This window comes from Notothenia rossii (genome assembly GCF_949606895.1).
Source record: "Notothenia rossii genome assembly, chromosome: 4".
NCBI classification, from domain to species: domain Eukaryota; kingdom Metazoa; phylum Chordata; class Actinopteri; order Perciformes; family Nototheniidae; genus Notothenia; species Notothenia rossii.
In genome coordinates this window covers 65,471,126-65,488,547 of record NC_136902.1, presented here as the reverse complement: position 1 = coordinate 65,488,547, position 17,422 = coordinate 65,471,126, and the positions used below count along the sequence as shown (strand labels likewise).

Genomic DNA, 17,422 nt, shown 5'->3' with positions numbered 1-17,422 from the left:
GCCATTTTGCTGGATTTATTTGTCAGTAGCGTCGCTGCACAAAGGGATAGCCCTCTAGTTTAAATCTACTACCCAAAAAGAAACATGGAGATGGGTTACTATTTAAAAAAAATTGCAAATCTATTTGGGAACAGTGGGGCCGGGCCTCAAATCCTATAGGGGGGTCCGGGGGCATGCTCCCCCGGTAAGATTTTTTTTTAAATGTTGGACTTAAATGCATCAATCTGGTGCATTTTGAGGGGGAAATAAAGAGACTACACCCATATGAAACAAAAATGTATACATTTAAATAATCATAAAATCATAAGTACATGGCCATAACCAATAACAAATATCCAATATGAAAAAACATTGAAACTTGTTTATTTATTTGTTTTTGGTTCATTTATAGTTGTGAGTGTGTCTGGGCTCCTGAATCGGCCTCTCCTGTCTCCCTCCTCTCCCCCTGCTCCTCTTTGAGGCAACAGCAAAGACTAGTTTTAGCTCTCAACAAGTTTATCTTACCTTTTTTCACCTAGTTAACATTTTGTTTGTATTATTCATGCATATTTTACTAATCACTACCCCCTCAAATGGAAATATGTGTTTACATAAATGGTGACCAAACCGTTTGAGACCCACTGAGATAACTTAAACTAAGTTAACTATCTAAAGACTCAGAGAGTAATTTACCTCACCAGAGCTGTAGTTATCAGCCTCTCAGTCTGACAGCAAAGGACTCTCCCTCCACCTTGTTGTTGAAACAGCTCCTTATATCCGTTAGCGCAGCTAGCTAGCACCAGATGCTAACAACAATACACGTAACCGGTGCGCGCGCTTTCTCGTTCGCTCCCGCCACACATACACCAACACACACCCTCCCGAGCTTGAACGACACACAGAGACCAATCGAGGGCATTAGTATGATCTGTATGAAAGTGGCAATGTCGGCAGGCCACGTCATGTAGACAGCCAGTCACCCTCTGTGAGGCAGAGTCAGACCCACATTTGCGCTGCGTTGCGTTTACAATATATACGTATATTGCCGGCGACTGAGTACCGGCACCTTGCCGGTACTCAGTAAGAAGTGCCGGTACCACATGGGTAAAAATCAGAAGTGCCGGTACTGCGTACCGGTGAGTACCGGCCCAATTCAAGCACTGATAAACACAATACATGTTACTAATCCTTACAGTGTAAGTCTAAGGCTTACACTTACAGTCATTGCTTTCTGACGGACTTAACCCTTTTACTCGATGGACCTAGACCTCGATTTGCTTTACAATGAGCATTACATTCTTGGTGGCCTTTTAGTTCTCCAAAACGAGTAAGGACGTTAAGTTTCCATTTCTCCATGATTTATTTCTTTATGTTCCTTTATGAACTGCAAAGGACAATCAATCTTGGAGATCTGCCTCATTAAATAACAACCTTCTGTCAAAGGAGAGTATTTGTCAGAGCATACAAAGGGTACATGCATGAAAAGATACAGAAAGCTACGGTTTGAGTTCTTGGGTTACATGTTTTCCATATGTGAAAGCAAAAGCAGTGGCCACATCAACTCTGCAATGCTCATGGAAAAGTGTGTGTGTCGGTGTGTGTTTAACATGTGGTCTTGTTCTCTGATTGCAGGATCCTTTGGCAGGAACTTGGCCAACAAACCTAATGTGTATGTATCCAGCAGCGCGGGAGCTCGCTGGAGAGAGGTCAGTACGACATCTGAATCAGATGACATGTAAAACACAGCTTGGAGAACTGAGTCACTTGGATCTCGTATAACAGAGTCTCTACAAGTCACAATTCATTTTATTTTAGTCCCTTTTACACTTTTTACGACATTGAAATCACATCAAGATCTAGCTTAATAAGAGCATTAATTCAGACCTATACTTCTGTGTGTTTTATGGATACACTTCATTATTAGGAATGCTGATACAGCATTCCCACTATCTGTTATGCTACGCACAAAATTCTTTATTATTCCGCCCGGTTATTTTGTGCCTCTTCTTCTCCCACATTCCACATCGCAGAAACTTCGTTCGAACATCAAAACGTTCAGCTCGGTCGGGAATCGATGGCTATTACTTTTCTCATTCATAACTTTCATAATTCCAGAGATACATCCCATAATTCATCAAACTTTTAACATGGAAGTCAATGGAGAAACTCTTCAGACTTGAAAAATCTTTATGCGAATTCAACTGCTAACTGTTCCTTCATACTTTCAGTCTGAAACCTCATTCCAACTTCAAAATGTCACACATCTTTCTGACATTATTCGTGTTAAACAAGTTTTAAACCTGATTCATACTTTTAGAGATATTAAACATTGTTCAGACCTTGGTAAAGAGGCCTTCTTCAGATTTTAAGGTTAGCGTGTATTGAGCAGCTCGTTAATTTGTGTGATCTCAAAGCTAGCTTGAAATTCGCCTTCATATTTGTTTTTAAACCTGCCATAATTCCCAAACCCTACACTCCTGCGACATAATTTGTCATGACAAACGTAGAAAAACATCTCGTAGCTTGAAAAACGAAATAAAATAAAGCAAAAATAATTAAACAAAATGCCTCTTGAGGGCATGAAGTGACAAAAACTTTCAACATGTCTCCATTAAAGCCAATTGTGAATTCAAGCTGATCTTTACTCACAGCATTAGCCGCACACCTTTAGTTAATCTGCCAAAAAGGCCACATTATTAACCCAAAAGTGCCCAAAAAGTACACTTCAGATGCCCAAGTTCCTTGACATGCTTCACGCGTTGAAATTTCACCGATATCTGTTACGGTTCTTCAACAAAACGTTCTCATGTAAGAGGTTTATCTCTCATTCAGAACAATGAAAATGCTTTCCTCTGACAGATTACTGCACATCACCATGGAAACCTTTGATCTCTGGACACGTCGTTAGCTCAAATAACAAAACACCTGTGTCATGGAACACGATGATGTCATAACTCAAACTGACATGCTCAGAGCAGCAGACTTCAGATAGTGGTTAATGGTCCAGCCTTCAACATGTCTATGTGCCATTAGTGAGTTTTCCTCAAAAGCTGTTGCCATGGCAACGCATCCCTCGCCGTAAAACACGATATTGCTATAACTCCTATGAAAATGGTAAAAAAGTGCTCAAACTTCGCATGTGTGCTAACAGTCCAGCCGTGAAGACATCTATTTCACAGTTTTAAGATTTCTTCAAATGCTGTTGCCATGGCAACACAATGCTCACTATGAAACACGGTTTTATCACAACTTCAGTTCAAATTCTTCTCTCATCACACATTCAAGCCCCCAGTGTTCATGTATAATATCAATCTAAATTCTTCACTTTCTTCTTACACATTACATTTCAGCATAGCAATTCAGCGTCAGCTTTTCAGCATAAAGAATTCCCATTAGCAATTTCTTCAGGAATTGCATTCTCTATTTCTCTACAATATTCCCTACTCTCGTTGCAAGCTTTATTTTTCTGTTGTTTGGTGTTCAGCAAGTTTTTTGGGGTAAAAAATAGCCTATGTGACTCAGCATCTTGCTCTATTCACTTTCAAGGGATACTGAGGACATGTTGTGATTAGATAGCTGTGTATAATTGGGTTAAAGAGCTTTGTCCTGCAGATACTGCATCTCTGCGGGACATCAACCCTCCTGTTCCGACTGAATGTTCTGAATATAAGAGTTCCTGGCAGCCTTATTTACAAATGACCAACGCTGGCTGTTTGCTTGATTGTTTTGCTGAGACTTTTAAACCCAACTAAGTGGACACTTTTATGTTCTGGTAAAGAGTTAAGCCTGAAATATATGCAAGAAACTTTTTTTTTATTCAATTCCACAATTTGTTATCGCTCTTTCTCATTAGAAAACATAATTTTCTAGCTGATATTATATTGGTTTAAAATGAATCACCACTTTGCCTTTTCCCACTCCAGCATCAAAGGGCAAGGACATAAAGATGCCATTTAATGAGCTCATAGTAGTGTCCTCACACCTTCTCCAGATTCATTAAAGCTTGTAATTACCTACATGCTAAATAGTCTTTTAAGGCCTAAAGTTAATTAAACATGTTTTCTGTTATCTAGGCTCTTGCAGGTCCTTATTTCTACACATGGGGTGACCATGGTGGTATCCTGATGGCGATCGGACAAGGAGGCGCCACCACACAACTCAAGTAAGTAAAATAACCTTTTGAAATGTTCCTCTAAGACAGGACGTAAGAAGAAATAATCACATTTGAGCTCAGAGGCAAAAATCTGTCATTACATTATTTTTCAATAGACTGTTTAAAACATGAGACCGCCTAGCTGCTTTGCCACTGGAAGGCTTTCATTCAGAATCCCCAAACAGCTTGAGGAAATCCAGGGTGAAGCACATAAACGGCCCCTTCCCCAGTGGATGTGCTCAATAGTCAGCAGAAGCATATTGTGTGAATGTGAAGCTGCTTGATGTAGAGAAATAGGCAAATGAACCATCCCTCTGTAAACAGAGGTGTAATATAACACCTCTCTGTAAACAATGGCCTTAGAGGCTATTCATATCCATGTGAAAACATCTGACCTTACTTACAGCTAGAGAGAATTCTGTTATTGTAAATAAAAAAATCATTGCTGCTTGCTAAAAAAACAAATAAGTTAAATATTTGGCATTTTCTCGTAAAGGTTCAGCACGAATGAAGGCGAGACGTGGACCAACTTCCAGTTCTCGGACAGGGAGGTGTATGTTTACCAGCTGCTGACGGAGCCCGGAGAGAAGAGCACCATCTTCACAATCTTCGGCTCCTATGCCGACCAGAGGCACAGCTGGCTCATTCTGCAGGTCAACACCTCCAACGTCCTGGGTAGGTAGAGAGTGAGAAGGACCTCCAGAAGGGGGTAAAGGGATTCCTCAGCTCTTAGCAATAAAAGTTAACATCAGCTATCATCGTACTTTAGCTGTAGTTCTCAACAGAGAGATTAATACAAGAAGATATTTTTTGCTAGTTTTCAGCTTTATATTTGTATTTTGGCCTCTACTGTGACATGTCTACATGTTTTAATGTTCAAAAAGCTCTTTATTTTTGTCATACTCCCTGAGCCGCAGCACCTCTTTTCACCCTCTGTCTGAAACCAGAGCCCAGGCTGCTCTGACTAATCAACCACTTAGAGATGTCCCACCCCTTAGGCAATCAAGGGGTTGGAGCTCTAGTCAATAGAAGCGTGAGTGTTACACAGTGATTTCACTATGTTACAGGAGTAAACAGGCTGTGGGGGAGAGAACCTCCCTCTGGAGGGAACATAGAGATTTTAGCATCTGCAAGAAATATAATTAGAATTCTTAATTTGTATGCTTACTGGGAGAGAATCATGCTTACGTCTGTCCTATTTTCATGAACAGAATATCTCAGGAATGCCTAGAGGGAATTCCTTTAAATGTGGCACAATCATCATCTTTGGCTCAAGGATGGACTAATTGGACACAGTTGCTAGCCTGTTAGCCATGGGGCAACTTTCGCCAACAACTTCTAAAAAAAAACAGTTTAGTCAGGGTTAGGGTTACGGAAGGACAGGTCTCAGTTAGTTACACTTGTTTTGAGAAGACATTACAACTACAGGAGTCTAAATCATTAGATTATCATACATTTTATAAGAAAAATCATCCTAGAGTGTATGTTTAGCATAATTATACTAGCAACAGTTAAAAAACAGTAAATGTTAGTATGAGTTGGACCATGTAAAAACATAGAGATGGATAATGAAGAATACACAGGGTGTCCGCAGGGACTTAAAAAGTATTAAAAGTTAATAAATAAATTTAGCAAAAATGAAGGCTATTAACACTAGAACCGCCAGAGGTCGCTGTATACCTAAAACTGCCAACGGGTAAAATGTACCCGCTATTGATTTTCAAGGTACAATTTTCTTTTATTTATCATACAGAACAGTGAGTTTTGATCACACAGGGATGAAACTTATACCAATAGAATCTGTGGACTCTCAGCTTTTCATATGATATAGTTTGTGCAGATAACATGAAGTATAAAATATCGCTAAGAGTGCTGATTTAAACGCTTGGTGTTAGACTTGTGTTTTGTTTAGGTACAAATCTCTCTATCTATCTATCTATAACTATCTATCGATCTGTTTGTAATGTTCTGTTCAATGGACATATAATTGTCTACATAAACAGACGACGCGGACTACTTCTCTCATTCCGAATGTCCATCTTTATTCAACTGGCACGTAACCTGCACACATGCATTACGTCCTCAACGTGAGCTCAGTCATCCAAGATCTTGTATTCTCCAAGATGTTACACTATCTATAACTATCTATCTGTCTATCTCTCTCTCTATCCATCTATCAATATATCTATCTATCTACTGTATCTCTCTCTCTCTCTCTAAATCTCTCTCTATCTATAAGGAACCGCAGTAGACAAAAGGCGTTGCTATAGCAACACGTCATGTTTACGCTGCATTTTCTATGAGGTAAATATTACCCACTGGCGGATATAGGTATAAATGGCTTTTTTTTTGGCGATTTTTTCAATCTGACTTCATATTGACAATTGTTAACAATAGAGGGTGCTACATAACACACTTTCAGGAAAAGTCACGGACTGGGAGACTTTAATATGTTATTGAAAAAAAGTTACATACAATCAAAAAACAGCTGCGGGTAAAATGTACCCGTTGGCGGTTCTAGTGTTAAAAAGTATTAAAAAGTATTAAAAAGTATTAAACGGCAATTAAGTCAGAGAATGTCAAATATCTACAGTACCCTTCTGTCTTTTCTCCAGGTGTGCCATGTTTGGACGCGGACTACAAGCGCTGGTCTCCGTCAGACGAGCATGGTAACGAATGTCTGCTGGGCAGAGAGGTGACGTTCAAGAGACGCGCTCCACACGCTACATGCTTCAACGGAGAGGACTTCGACCGGCCCGTCACCATCGCTAACTGCTCCTGCACCCGCCAGGACTACGAATGGTGAGGGACACACAGCAGCCCAAAGCATGCATGTTCATTATCAATGTTCATAGTGGAGGTATTGTCTGTGTCTCATGAGTCACTGAAATGGAAACATTGGCGTTTTTATCATGTCGGTAAGGGGATGGGATTTTAAGAAAGGAACACACCTGTATTTTTTAAACAAATCTGCAAATGCATTTATCAACAGTCACGAATAACTCTTCTATTCAATTATTATTAATGTGGTACAGTTTTTTAATTGGTAAATAGATATTTTACTCAAGAATTAAATACATTAACAATAATGGCAATAATAATAATACACTTCATTTGTGTAAATACACATGAAATAAACATAAAAACAAGGATAGAACACCACATTAATTGGCAATATATGGATAAAATACACACACTTGATAGCAATTTTAAAACTAAGATAAAACATTAAAAACAAGATAATAAAGTATATATATATATATATATATATATATATATATAACAAGATGGATGATAAACCCACATAATAATAATAATAATAATAATAATAATAATAATAATAATAATAATAATAATAATAATACAATTAGATATATATTATATACAAATCCCATATTTGCAGTTCTATATAGCTAATCCTCCAGCAGCATATTAAAATATCTGGCATAAACGGACATAAGAGTAAAAAAAAATCAAACATCTATATCATTAGCTGTAATGTAAGTGGAACCTCTGTGTTGGATGGCACCGACTTTCAATAAAACTGCACTCCTGGCAAACCCAGACATTGGTCAAAGCCTGCTCTGCACATTTGTATTGCTCCTGGAGCTCCCATCACCGCTCATGAGTCTGTTTAAGATGCACATCAGGTGCTGCCTTTAATCACACGCTAACTTTTCCCCTCTCCCAACCAATCCTCCTCCTCCTCCTCCTCCTTCCAGCGACTACGGCTTCAAGCTGAGTGAAGACTTGTCCCTGCAGGTGTGTGTGCCCGACCCCGAGTTCTCGGGGGACCTCTACGCTCCCCCAGTGCCGTGTCCTATCGGGACCACCTACCGCCGCAGCAAAGGGTAAGCTGCTATTATTTTTAGCAGTATTATTATCATTATTATTACAAATGTGCAGAGTGAGATTTCTTTGTGTGGTCTATTAGCATAATGTGGGCCTCTGCAGTACTACTACATTCCCTTTTACATGAGTAAGCTTATGAGTTGTTTATTTATAGTTGTATTTATTTATTCTCCTTTTAGAGTTGTATGGACCTTTTGTCCAATTTTATTCCCAACACCTTTTTTGTGTGTCATGGACCCTAAATAAATGGCTTGATGCCCATTGAATCCTAATTAGGCAAAATCAAGAACAATGAATAGCATTTGTTTTGTTCATAAACCTGTTGCACCGTAACAGGAGTGTTGTGTGGAACAGAGGTTAATGGATCAAGCTGCCAGGGACTACAGATGAACATTTGCCTTTGTGGTTAAATCTGGCACATTTACATGATGGACTCAAAAACCTGTGTTAGTGAATGTTCACTTTATTTATCATGAATAAATGCATAAAAACATAAAATAATGACACCTAAGCTTGAAGGGAAAAATCTAAGTGAATCGTCTACACCTATAGATAAAAGATAGAATTTGCTTTGGTGTAGTAGGGTGATGCAAACATCAACACAACATAAGGAAATAAGTTGTAAGAGAAGATAAAAAATATAACGATTTAAAACAGGAAATATAACGATTGTAAAGATAAATGTAATGCTTTAAAAGGAAATGTAAAATGAAAATAATTTAGAAAACTATTTCACTTTCAAAAGAATAAAGACAAACATTAACACCAAATAAACATATACAACAACAAAAAAACTACTTAGTACAAGGAATAAGTGAAAAACTGCAGTATATTATATTTTAAAGTGGAGGCTGTTCAGATTTTAAGAGAGGTACGGATATCTAGAAATGTGCAAACATATCCAGAGGGATGAACATGGCTCACAGTTTTAAAAAAGAAGTGTGGAGAACACCAAAATAAACCAGTCTGTGAACGGACATGAGCTCCAGTGTCTTCTTTGATCAATCTTAAGTACGAGGTTCATATTTGTGTTTTACCATGTTTTTCTTTCATATATCCAGTTGGCTTGTGGTCAATATGTTCAAATGTGAACCTCACCTTGTGCTTTATTATGATAATTAGGATCAACAGTAATCACCTTTCATACTTTTCATTAATCATCTCTCTACCTGAGAATTCCCCAGAATGCAAAGCAGCCTTTGTCATTTTTGATGCTGATATGCAAAGCAGTGATGTTGTTTTGTGTGAGAGCTCCACCAAGTGTCCAACTGAGGGAACGTGTTTGTGTTGCTGCAGCTACAGGAGGGTCCCCGGAGACAGCTGCAGTGGGGGGGACGTGGAGTCCAGGCTGGATGGAGAGATGCTGCCCTGTCCTGTCGGAGGTAAACCTGCACAGCATACATCTTGAGGAAATCATGCAGTTCTACATTTCACTCTCAGTAGAATTACATAGCTTTATTGTATTTAGGAATAGAGGAATTATATCTACTACATATACTGTATGTTGAAATAACTATTTGAAAACATGACATTTCGTACACTGCTGGTTTTGTTTTTAAAGCTTTGTTTATTACATTGGTTAGAGATGGTTAAAATCAAATCAAGTTTATTTATAAAGCACATTTATAAACGATTTTTGGTCGAGCCAAAGTGCTGTACATATAATAAAAATAGCCTACAGTAGAGACACTTTACAGCAAATACAACAGCACAGATTGTTCAGAATATCAGTATGAGAAAAAACCATACCCTCTATCCTTAGACCCGTTTCCCTCTAATAAAACTGAGAGGTTAGAGAGGGAAAAGGTCTTGGATAAAAGTTATTCTTGATAAGAGAAGCCTAGGCCAGAGAGAAAAGGTGAGTTTTAAGTGTTGATTTAAAAAACCCCAGGGTTCAGATGTTTTAAATTGAGGTTCTATGAGGTACAACTCACTCACAATGTTTAATTGTTAATTGACAAGCCAATGCAGTAGCAATAACACCAATGTGGGTTAATTAAAGCTAATGTAACTGCAGGATTATTGGTTTTTGTGTTGGTATCTGCATGGTGTAAACTAAGTGTAATGTTTTATCTATAGCAGTGGTTCTCAACTGGTGGGTCGCGGACCCGTTTCGAGTGGTTCGCAGATGTGAGTGAAAAAAAAGAAAATTGAAAAAAAATTAATTCCTTTTTTTTTTCTTTTTTTTGGGGGGGGAAAAGTCAAACTTTTATTTTGAAGGCCCGATTTTCTAACGCTGTGCATGCAGTTGGCGTTGGGCTGAAAGTACCAGAGACCATAAACGGATTTGAAAACTTCTGTCACGTAGTGATCATCTTCTCAATAAAACATATTTGCTGATTTTTTTCCGAGTCTTCTGGCCAATCAGAATCAAGATTGTTGCCGGAAGTCCCCACGGAGAATAACTTTGTAGTAGAACTATTCTTTATACATCCATGGGTACAACTTCAGATAAAAATGAACACGTAATGAAATATGACCCCCGGTTTGATGATTGACAGGTCACAGAACAATGGGAGCTATCTACCCTTACCCACAATTTAAAGTAAGTCACACAGACTCTCTCCTCTTTACTCTTCTCTCTGTGAGGAGCAGCAAGTTCAGCTGTCAGAACAAAGTGAAAAACAAACAATGGCGTAACATATTATTAATATGTCGGGTAGCAATAGATTTATTTATTTTCTTCTCAGAGTGTACCAGAATGCGTAGTTTATATGTTAGAATTTCAAAAAATCTCCTGGGGGAGAATCTCATCAGACCCCCTGCTGGGGTTGGGTTTTCAGCATGTGTGTCTTTTTATGTGACACAGTTCAGCTTTGATCTCATTAAACCTTTTTTAAAAGCATACTTTAGTTCTGTGAAGGGATATAAGGGATATATGCACTGTACTTCACTTTAATTAATATTGTATGCTGAAAAGCGTATATATTACTGCAGGATTTTTTGTTGAATAGATTTGAGTGGTTCAAAATTTCGGGTCGCAATCTATTGACTAAGGAAAAAGTGGGTCCCGAGGCCTGACCAGTTGAGAACCACTGATCTATAGTACATGAGGGTCTGAAGGGTCACTAAGTTGGAAGAAACAGACAGAACTTTCAGCAAAGCAGCTAAACAATAAACTGCTTTGGACAGGGCAACAGCAAAATGTATTGTATACACCTAACCTAAAGTCACATAAGAAAAGTGTATGCTTCATTACATATATTTTCTCCAGGTAAGCCTGCATCGAGCCGTTTCCTATGCTCTCTTAAAGCCACCAGACAAAAAGCCTTATTTTATCTAACAGTAAACATAAACCATTTCTGAGTTCTTTGTGGTAAAGTGACTGTTTTGGTTAGTGGGAACTGGTTTCCTTGAAGAGAGAATCAATAACTGCTTCAGTTCCACTCCAATAAGGGGTGAGGTTAACTAGTTCAATTGAGATTTTAAGTCTTCTCAAATATGTTTCCCTGCTGCCCCTTGCCACTGCAGCATGTTACTTAGCCTCCATGCTACTCCTTTTTGTTCCTCTAACCCATCTGCTCTAGGTCATATTTCTTTGAATGCACCACGTATACCAAAGCAAATTCCTCCTCTGTGGAATGGTAATACAACTGATTTTGATATGTCTATGGAGTTAGCAATTAAAATCCTACTATCAGTGGTGTTACGTATTGAAGTACATTTAATCAAGTATTATACCTAAGTATGATTTTGCAGTACTTTACTTCAGTACTTTTATTTTATACTACTTTATACTTCTATATGGAAGCCAATATTGTACTAAGTGAGTTACTAGGAACTTTGCAAATTAGGATTATTTGCTAATAAGACATAAATAAATGAATAAATCAACTATGTAAAGATGTCCAGCAGTAGACAATAAAGTAAGAAAAGTACCTCCACCTTTACCACAGCACAGAATTAGTTACAACAGAAGACCAGCGAACTGTGAATGACAACTGGAATATGCTCCGAGACACACTGTTTTCACAGATGGATAAGCATATCCCGACCAAGTTCACTACCACACGGCACAACCTGACCTGGCTCACTCACTGCATGAAACGGCAATTAAAAAAGAAAAATAAGTTATACAACAAAGCCAAACGATCAGGCAAAACTCGTGATTGGGAAAACTTCCGCAAACAAAAGAAACCAAATCAAATTAACCTTTGCAGTTCACACTGGGACTATATCGAAAACACACTCACCCAGAGTCTTGCTGAAAACAAAACCAGACTATTCTGGAATTGTGTCAAAGAGTGTGGAGCGGACAACATTGGAATCTCCCCTATTCGAGAGGGTGAAGACCTCTACAGTAGCAGCAAAGACAAGGCTAAACTAATCAACAAACAATATTAATCTTTATTTACTAAGGATGATGGTAGCCAGCCCTCTATATCAGGAGATCCAGCCCCGCAGATAGAAAACCTGATCATCGCGACTGAAGGAGTGACCAAATTACTGGCAAATATTAAGATCAACTAGAGAATGCAATTCCTGAAGAAATTGCTAGTGGGAATGCTTTATGCTGAAAATCTGACGCTAAACTGCTATGCTGAAATGTAATGTGTAAGAAGAAAGTGAATAATTTTGATTTAAATGATACATGAACACTGGGGGCTTGAATGTGTGATGAGAGAAGAAAATAAAGTAAAAAGGCAGCAGAATATTTGAACTGCAAACTTCTGAACTAACTTGATGGCGAATTATCTGTCGCCATGGCAACGGCATTTGAAAAAATCTCAAAACTGTCCCGTAGATGTCTTCACGGCTGGACTGTTAGCACACTTGTGAAGTTTGAGCACTTTTTGAACATTTTCATAGGAGTTATAGCGACATCATGTTTTATGGCGAGGAATGCGTTTCCATGGAAACGGCATATTGTGAGATCTCAGATTTGGCGTAGAGCTGTTGAGGCATAGACCGGTGATATACAAGTGAAGATTGGGGGACGATTGGACTGTGTCGATGGGACTTACAGCCACATCGTGTTTCATGGCGAGTGGTCCGTCGCCATGGCAACGGCATTTGATGACACCCCATACATCGTAAACCTGTGAAGTTCTGGGCTGTTTGGAGTATTTTCACTGAAGTCATGAGAAAACCGTGTTTCAAGGCGAGCATTGTGTTGCCATGGCAACGGCATTTGAAGAAATCTCAAAACTGTCCCGTAGATGTCTTCACGGCTGGACTGTTAGCACACTGCTATCTGAAGTCTGCTGCTCTGAGCATGTCAGTTGGAGTGATGACATCGTGTTCCATTGCACAGGTGTTTATAGTTGAGCCAACAAGGTGCCTAGACTTCAAAGGCTTCATTGTTCTGAATGAGAGATGAACCTCTTACATGTGAACGTTTTGTGGAAGAACGATAACACATATGTGAAATTTCAAAACGTGAAGCATGTCAAGGAAGTTGAGTATCTGAAGTGTAATTTTTGTGTACTTTCGGGTTAATAATGTGGCCTTTTTGGCAGTTTAACTAAAGGTGTGCGGCTGCTGCTGTGAGGAAATATCTGCCTGAAATTACAATGGCTTTAATGGAGACATGTTGAACGTTTTTGTCACTTCATGCCCTGAAGAGGCACTTTGTTTAATTATGTCATTTTTCAAGCTACGAGAGGTTTTCCTACGTTTATCATGAAAAATTATGTCTCAAGAATGTAGGGTTTGGGATTTATGGCAGTTTTAAAAAGAAATATGAATGTGAATTTCAAGCTGTCCTCTACTCTAGCTGTGACATCACACACTCTAGTTAATGTTAAAATCTGAAGAAAACCTCTAAAACAAGGTCTAAACAATGTTTAACATCTCTTAAAAGTAAGAATCAGATTTAAAAGTTGTTTTACACGAATAATGTCAGAAAGATGTGTAACATTTTAAAGTTGGAATGAGGTGTCTGAGTGAAAGTATGAATGAACAGTTAGCAGTTGAATTGCATGAAGATTTGTTGAAGTCTGAAGATTTTCTCCATTGACTAAAATTTGAAAAATTTGATGTATTATGGGATGTATCTCTGGAATTATGAAAGTTATGAATGAGAAAAATAATAGCCATCGATTCCCGACCAAGCTGAACGTTTTGATGTTTGAACGTAGTTTCTGCGATGTTCAATGCGGGAGGAGAAGAGGGCCAAAATACCGGCGGAATAATAAACTTTTCATCCGTAGAATAACAGTTAGTTCAAATGCTGTTAACAGCATTCCCACTAAACAAGGCTAGCGGCACAGATGGTCTCTAACCAATCGCATACTCAAAATGCTGGCCCCCCAAATAGGCCTACTGCTCAAGTGCATATTCACGCAGTCACTGCTGAGAGGAAATCTACCCGATGACTGGCTGCAGGCAAACGTTACGCCTATTTTCAAGAAAGGGGAACGGCACACAGCCGCAAATTACAGACCAGTTTCCCTGACAGTAGTATGCTGTAAACTCCTGGAACACATCATTTGTAAACACCTGTTGAATCACCTGGAAAGGCATAATGTCCTCACCCCGTTCCAACATGGATTTCGACAAAACCATTCTTGTGATACTCAACTCCTAGTCACAATGCATGACCTGGCAAAATATTATGACCAGAAAATGCAACTCGATGTGGCAATCCTTGATTTGTCAAAGGCTTTCGACACGGTCCCACATAAGTGCCTGTTGCAAAAGCTGGCCCACATGGGTATAACGGGCCCAATACTGTATTGGACCACAACCTTTCTCATGCAAAGAAGCCAACAAGTAGTCGTAGAAGGGGTGAAATCAAGTACAGTTCACGTTGACTCTGGTGTCCCACAAGGCACTGTGTTGGGTTCATTGCTTTTCTTATGCTACATTAATGACCTGCCGTCACATTTTGCATCCACAGTGCGGTTATTTGCGGATGACTGTCAAGTTGTGATTTGGTTGGTTTTATTGACTCCTGCCTAAACTCGAAAATGGCTTGATTCACCCCAGAAGGACACATGGGACAACTCGAATTTGAATCTTTCTCTCTTTATTGGAGTGTGGTAGATTCCTTATTGCTTCATTTAGCCTCTTGTTGGCCTCTTGATGCTCATTCAGGTTGAAAACCTTTAACACAAAACATTACTTTCGTTCACTTTAGGTACATAAACATTTTCAACTAAAACATGCCATCTTTTAACGAGCACTTTCATTTCTTAATTTACAATTAAATTTAACATTTAATCAAAAATAAATGCATTTCAACAAAGTAAATTATATTTCAGCATCTTATATTTTATCTTCTTTCCTCAGGACTAGAAATAATAATACATCAAATCAAACATGGTTCAAACAGATTAAACATTTGCAAATATTCACCAGCAGCGTCTTGGTTGAATCCTTGAGTCTCTTCTACTCTCTCACAGGGAACTGTTTGTCCTCTGCCTGAGAGTGTGTTCCCAGGTGTGTTGCATTTAGCTCCTTAATTAGGAAGCTCACACTCTTCCTTTGAGCCACATGCTCAGTGGAATCACACCCTAGGCTCCCTGTCTCCACCTGCTGGACTGGAGCCAGATGTGAATTGCATTTCTCAAGCTCTGACAAAACAATGACTGCCTGCTCTACAGGCCTATTAAAAATGGAAGTGACCAAGAAGACCTACAGGGTTACCTGACCAGACTTCATGAATGGCCTAACACTTGGGGAATGTGCTTTAATGCTAGTAAGTGCTACGTCCTACGATCAAGCAGATCAACAAACCCGCACACTAAAGACTATACTCTATGTGGCCAGGTGTTAAAAGAGGTGACCCACCAGCCTTATCTTGGGGTAGAAATTCATAATAATCTGAAGTTTGGCCCACACATTGGCCAAATTGTAACACAGGCAAACCGTTCGCTCTGCTTCCTACGCCGGAACCTGCGACGTTGTCCCCAGAAACTGAAGGAGACAGCTTTTGTGGCCCTAGTACGCTCTAAACTAGAGGACGCCAGCTCAGTCTGGGACCCCTACACTGATAAAGACAGTGATGCCCTGGAATCAGTACAAAGAAGAGGTGCAAGATTATTTTTTGGAGATTATGAATGGGACAGCAGTGTCACAGAAATGCTCAAGTGGTTGAACTGGGTGGAATTGAGTGAAAGGCGGCGATTGGCTCGTTTGGTTCTCTTGTTCAAGATTGTCCATAACATCTCAGCCATTGATGTATCAATGTACCTAGAGCCAGCTAGAAGTGCAACCCGCAAAGCCAACTCTTTGAACTTCGAGCAAATCTTCGCTACTAGTGACACTCTTAAATACTCCTTCTTTCCGAGAACAATCAGAGAGTGGAACTTGCTACCAGAAGAAGCTGTCATCGCAGAGTCCGTTGAGTGCTTCCGGCAAACTTCAAGGGACATTTAGCGGGGATCATCCATCCCCCACTAAGTGTGATACCTCTGGGTTCTGCTCAGTATTAACCCAGATCCAGATCGAGACCAGCTGTGATGAACACATTAATGCATCATTAATATAATCCAGTACTTTGATTTATATATGATTCATAAATTGGACATTACGCACAATAAGTACTTTCACTTTTGGTACTTCAAGTATAATTTAATGCAAATGCTTTTGTACTTTTACTTGTAACAGAGTATTTTTACACTGTTGTATTTCTACTTTAAGTAAAATATCTGGGTTACACCACTGCCTACTATCCCTCTCACACACTCATGATCATGTCAGTACTTTCCTCACAAACACTTTGTGTGTGTGTGTGTGTGTGTGTGTGTGTGTGTGTGTGTGTGTGTGTGTGTGTGTGTGTGTGTGTGTGTGTGTGTGTGTGTGTGTGTGTGTGTGTGTGTGTGTGTGTGTGTGTGTGTGTGTGTGTGTGTGTGTGTGTGTGTGTGTGTGTGTGTGTGTGTGTGTGTGTGTGTGTGTGTGTGTGTGTGTGTGTGTGTGTGTGTGTGTGTGTGTGTGTGTGTGTGTGTATTTTGTCTCCTGTCTCCTGTGCTCCTGCAGAGAGTAACGAGTTCATCCTGTACGCGGTGAGGAACTCCATCCATCGCTACGACCTGGCTACGGGCACGGACCAGGCGCTGCCTCTGAGTGGGCTCAGGGAGGCCGTGGCTCTGGACTTTGACTACGACAGGAACTGCCTGTACTGGGCGGACATCTCTCTAGACACCATACAGGTGTGTGAGGAGTTCAAGAATAAAGAATACCTTCATTATCCCTTTGGTTTTGTGTCGGTTGCTCCATTTAAGAATGCAATATTTTTTTTAAAAGGATAAATAAAACATAGAATAAGGATGAATATACATAAGAAGTAAGAATGTGCAATAAAAAGGTAAAATAAAGGTATTTATACAATTATAAGAAGTCATATGTCGAATAAAATAGAAAAAAAAAATATATATATCGAAACATAAGAAGGGAAAATAAAAATGAACACATTGTACTAGAAAATATAACATGTGTATTACAACCTATACAGTGATGTATTCATGATATAACTGTCTTGGCCAAACTTGACCC

At 39.2% G+C, this 17,422-nt stretch overlaps 1 protein-coding gene across 1 annotated transcript in view; it reads left to right on the top strand.

Annotated features, from left to right (window-relative positions):
* sorl1 (sortilin-related receptor, L(DLR class) A repeats containing) overlaps positions 1-17,422 on the top strand; it is a 122,959-nt gene that overhangs the window by 72,018 nt on the left and 33,519 nt on the right. The window contains exons 11-17 of the mRNA XM_079673803.1: positions 1,612-1,685; positions 4,053-4,141; positions 4,629-4,807; positions 6,748-6,934; positions 7,855-7,983; positions 9,281-9,366; positions 16,907-17,079. Coding sequence (XP_079529929.1) covers positions 1,612-1,685; positions 4,053-4,141; positions 4,629-4,807; positions 6,748-6,934; positions 7,855-7,983; positions 9,281-9,366; positions 16,907-17,079 — 917 coding nt within the window. The remainder of the gene's footprint in view (positions 1-1,611; positions 1,686-4,052; positions 4,142-4,628; positions 4,808-6,747; positions 6,935-7,854; positions 7,984-9,280; positions 9,367-16,906; positions 17,080-17,422) is intronic.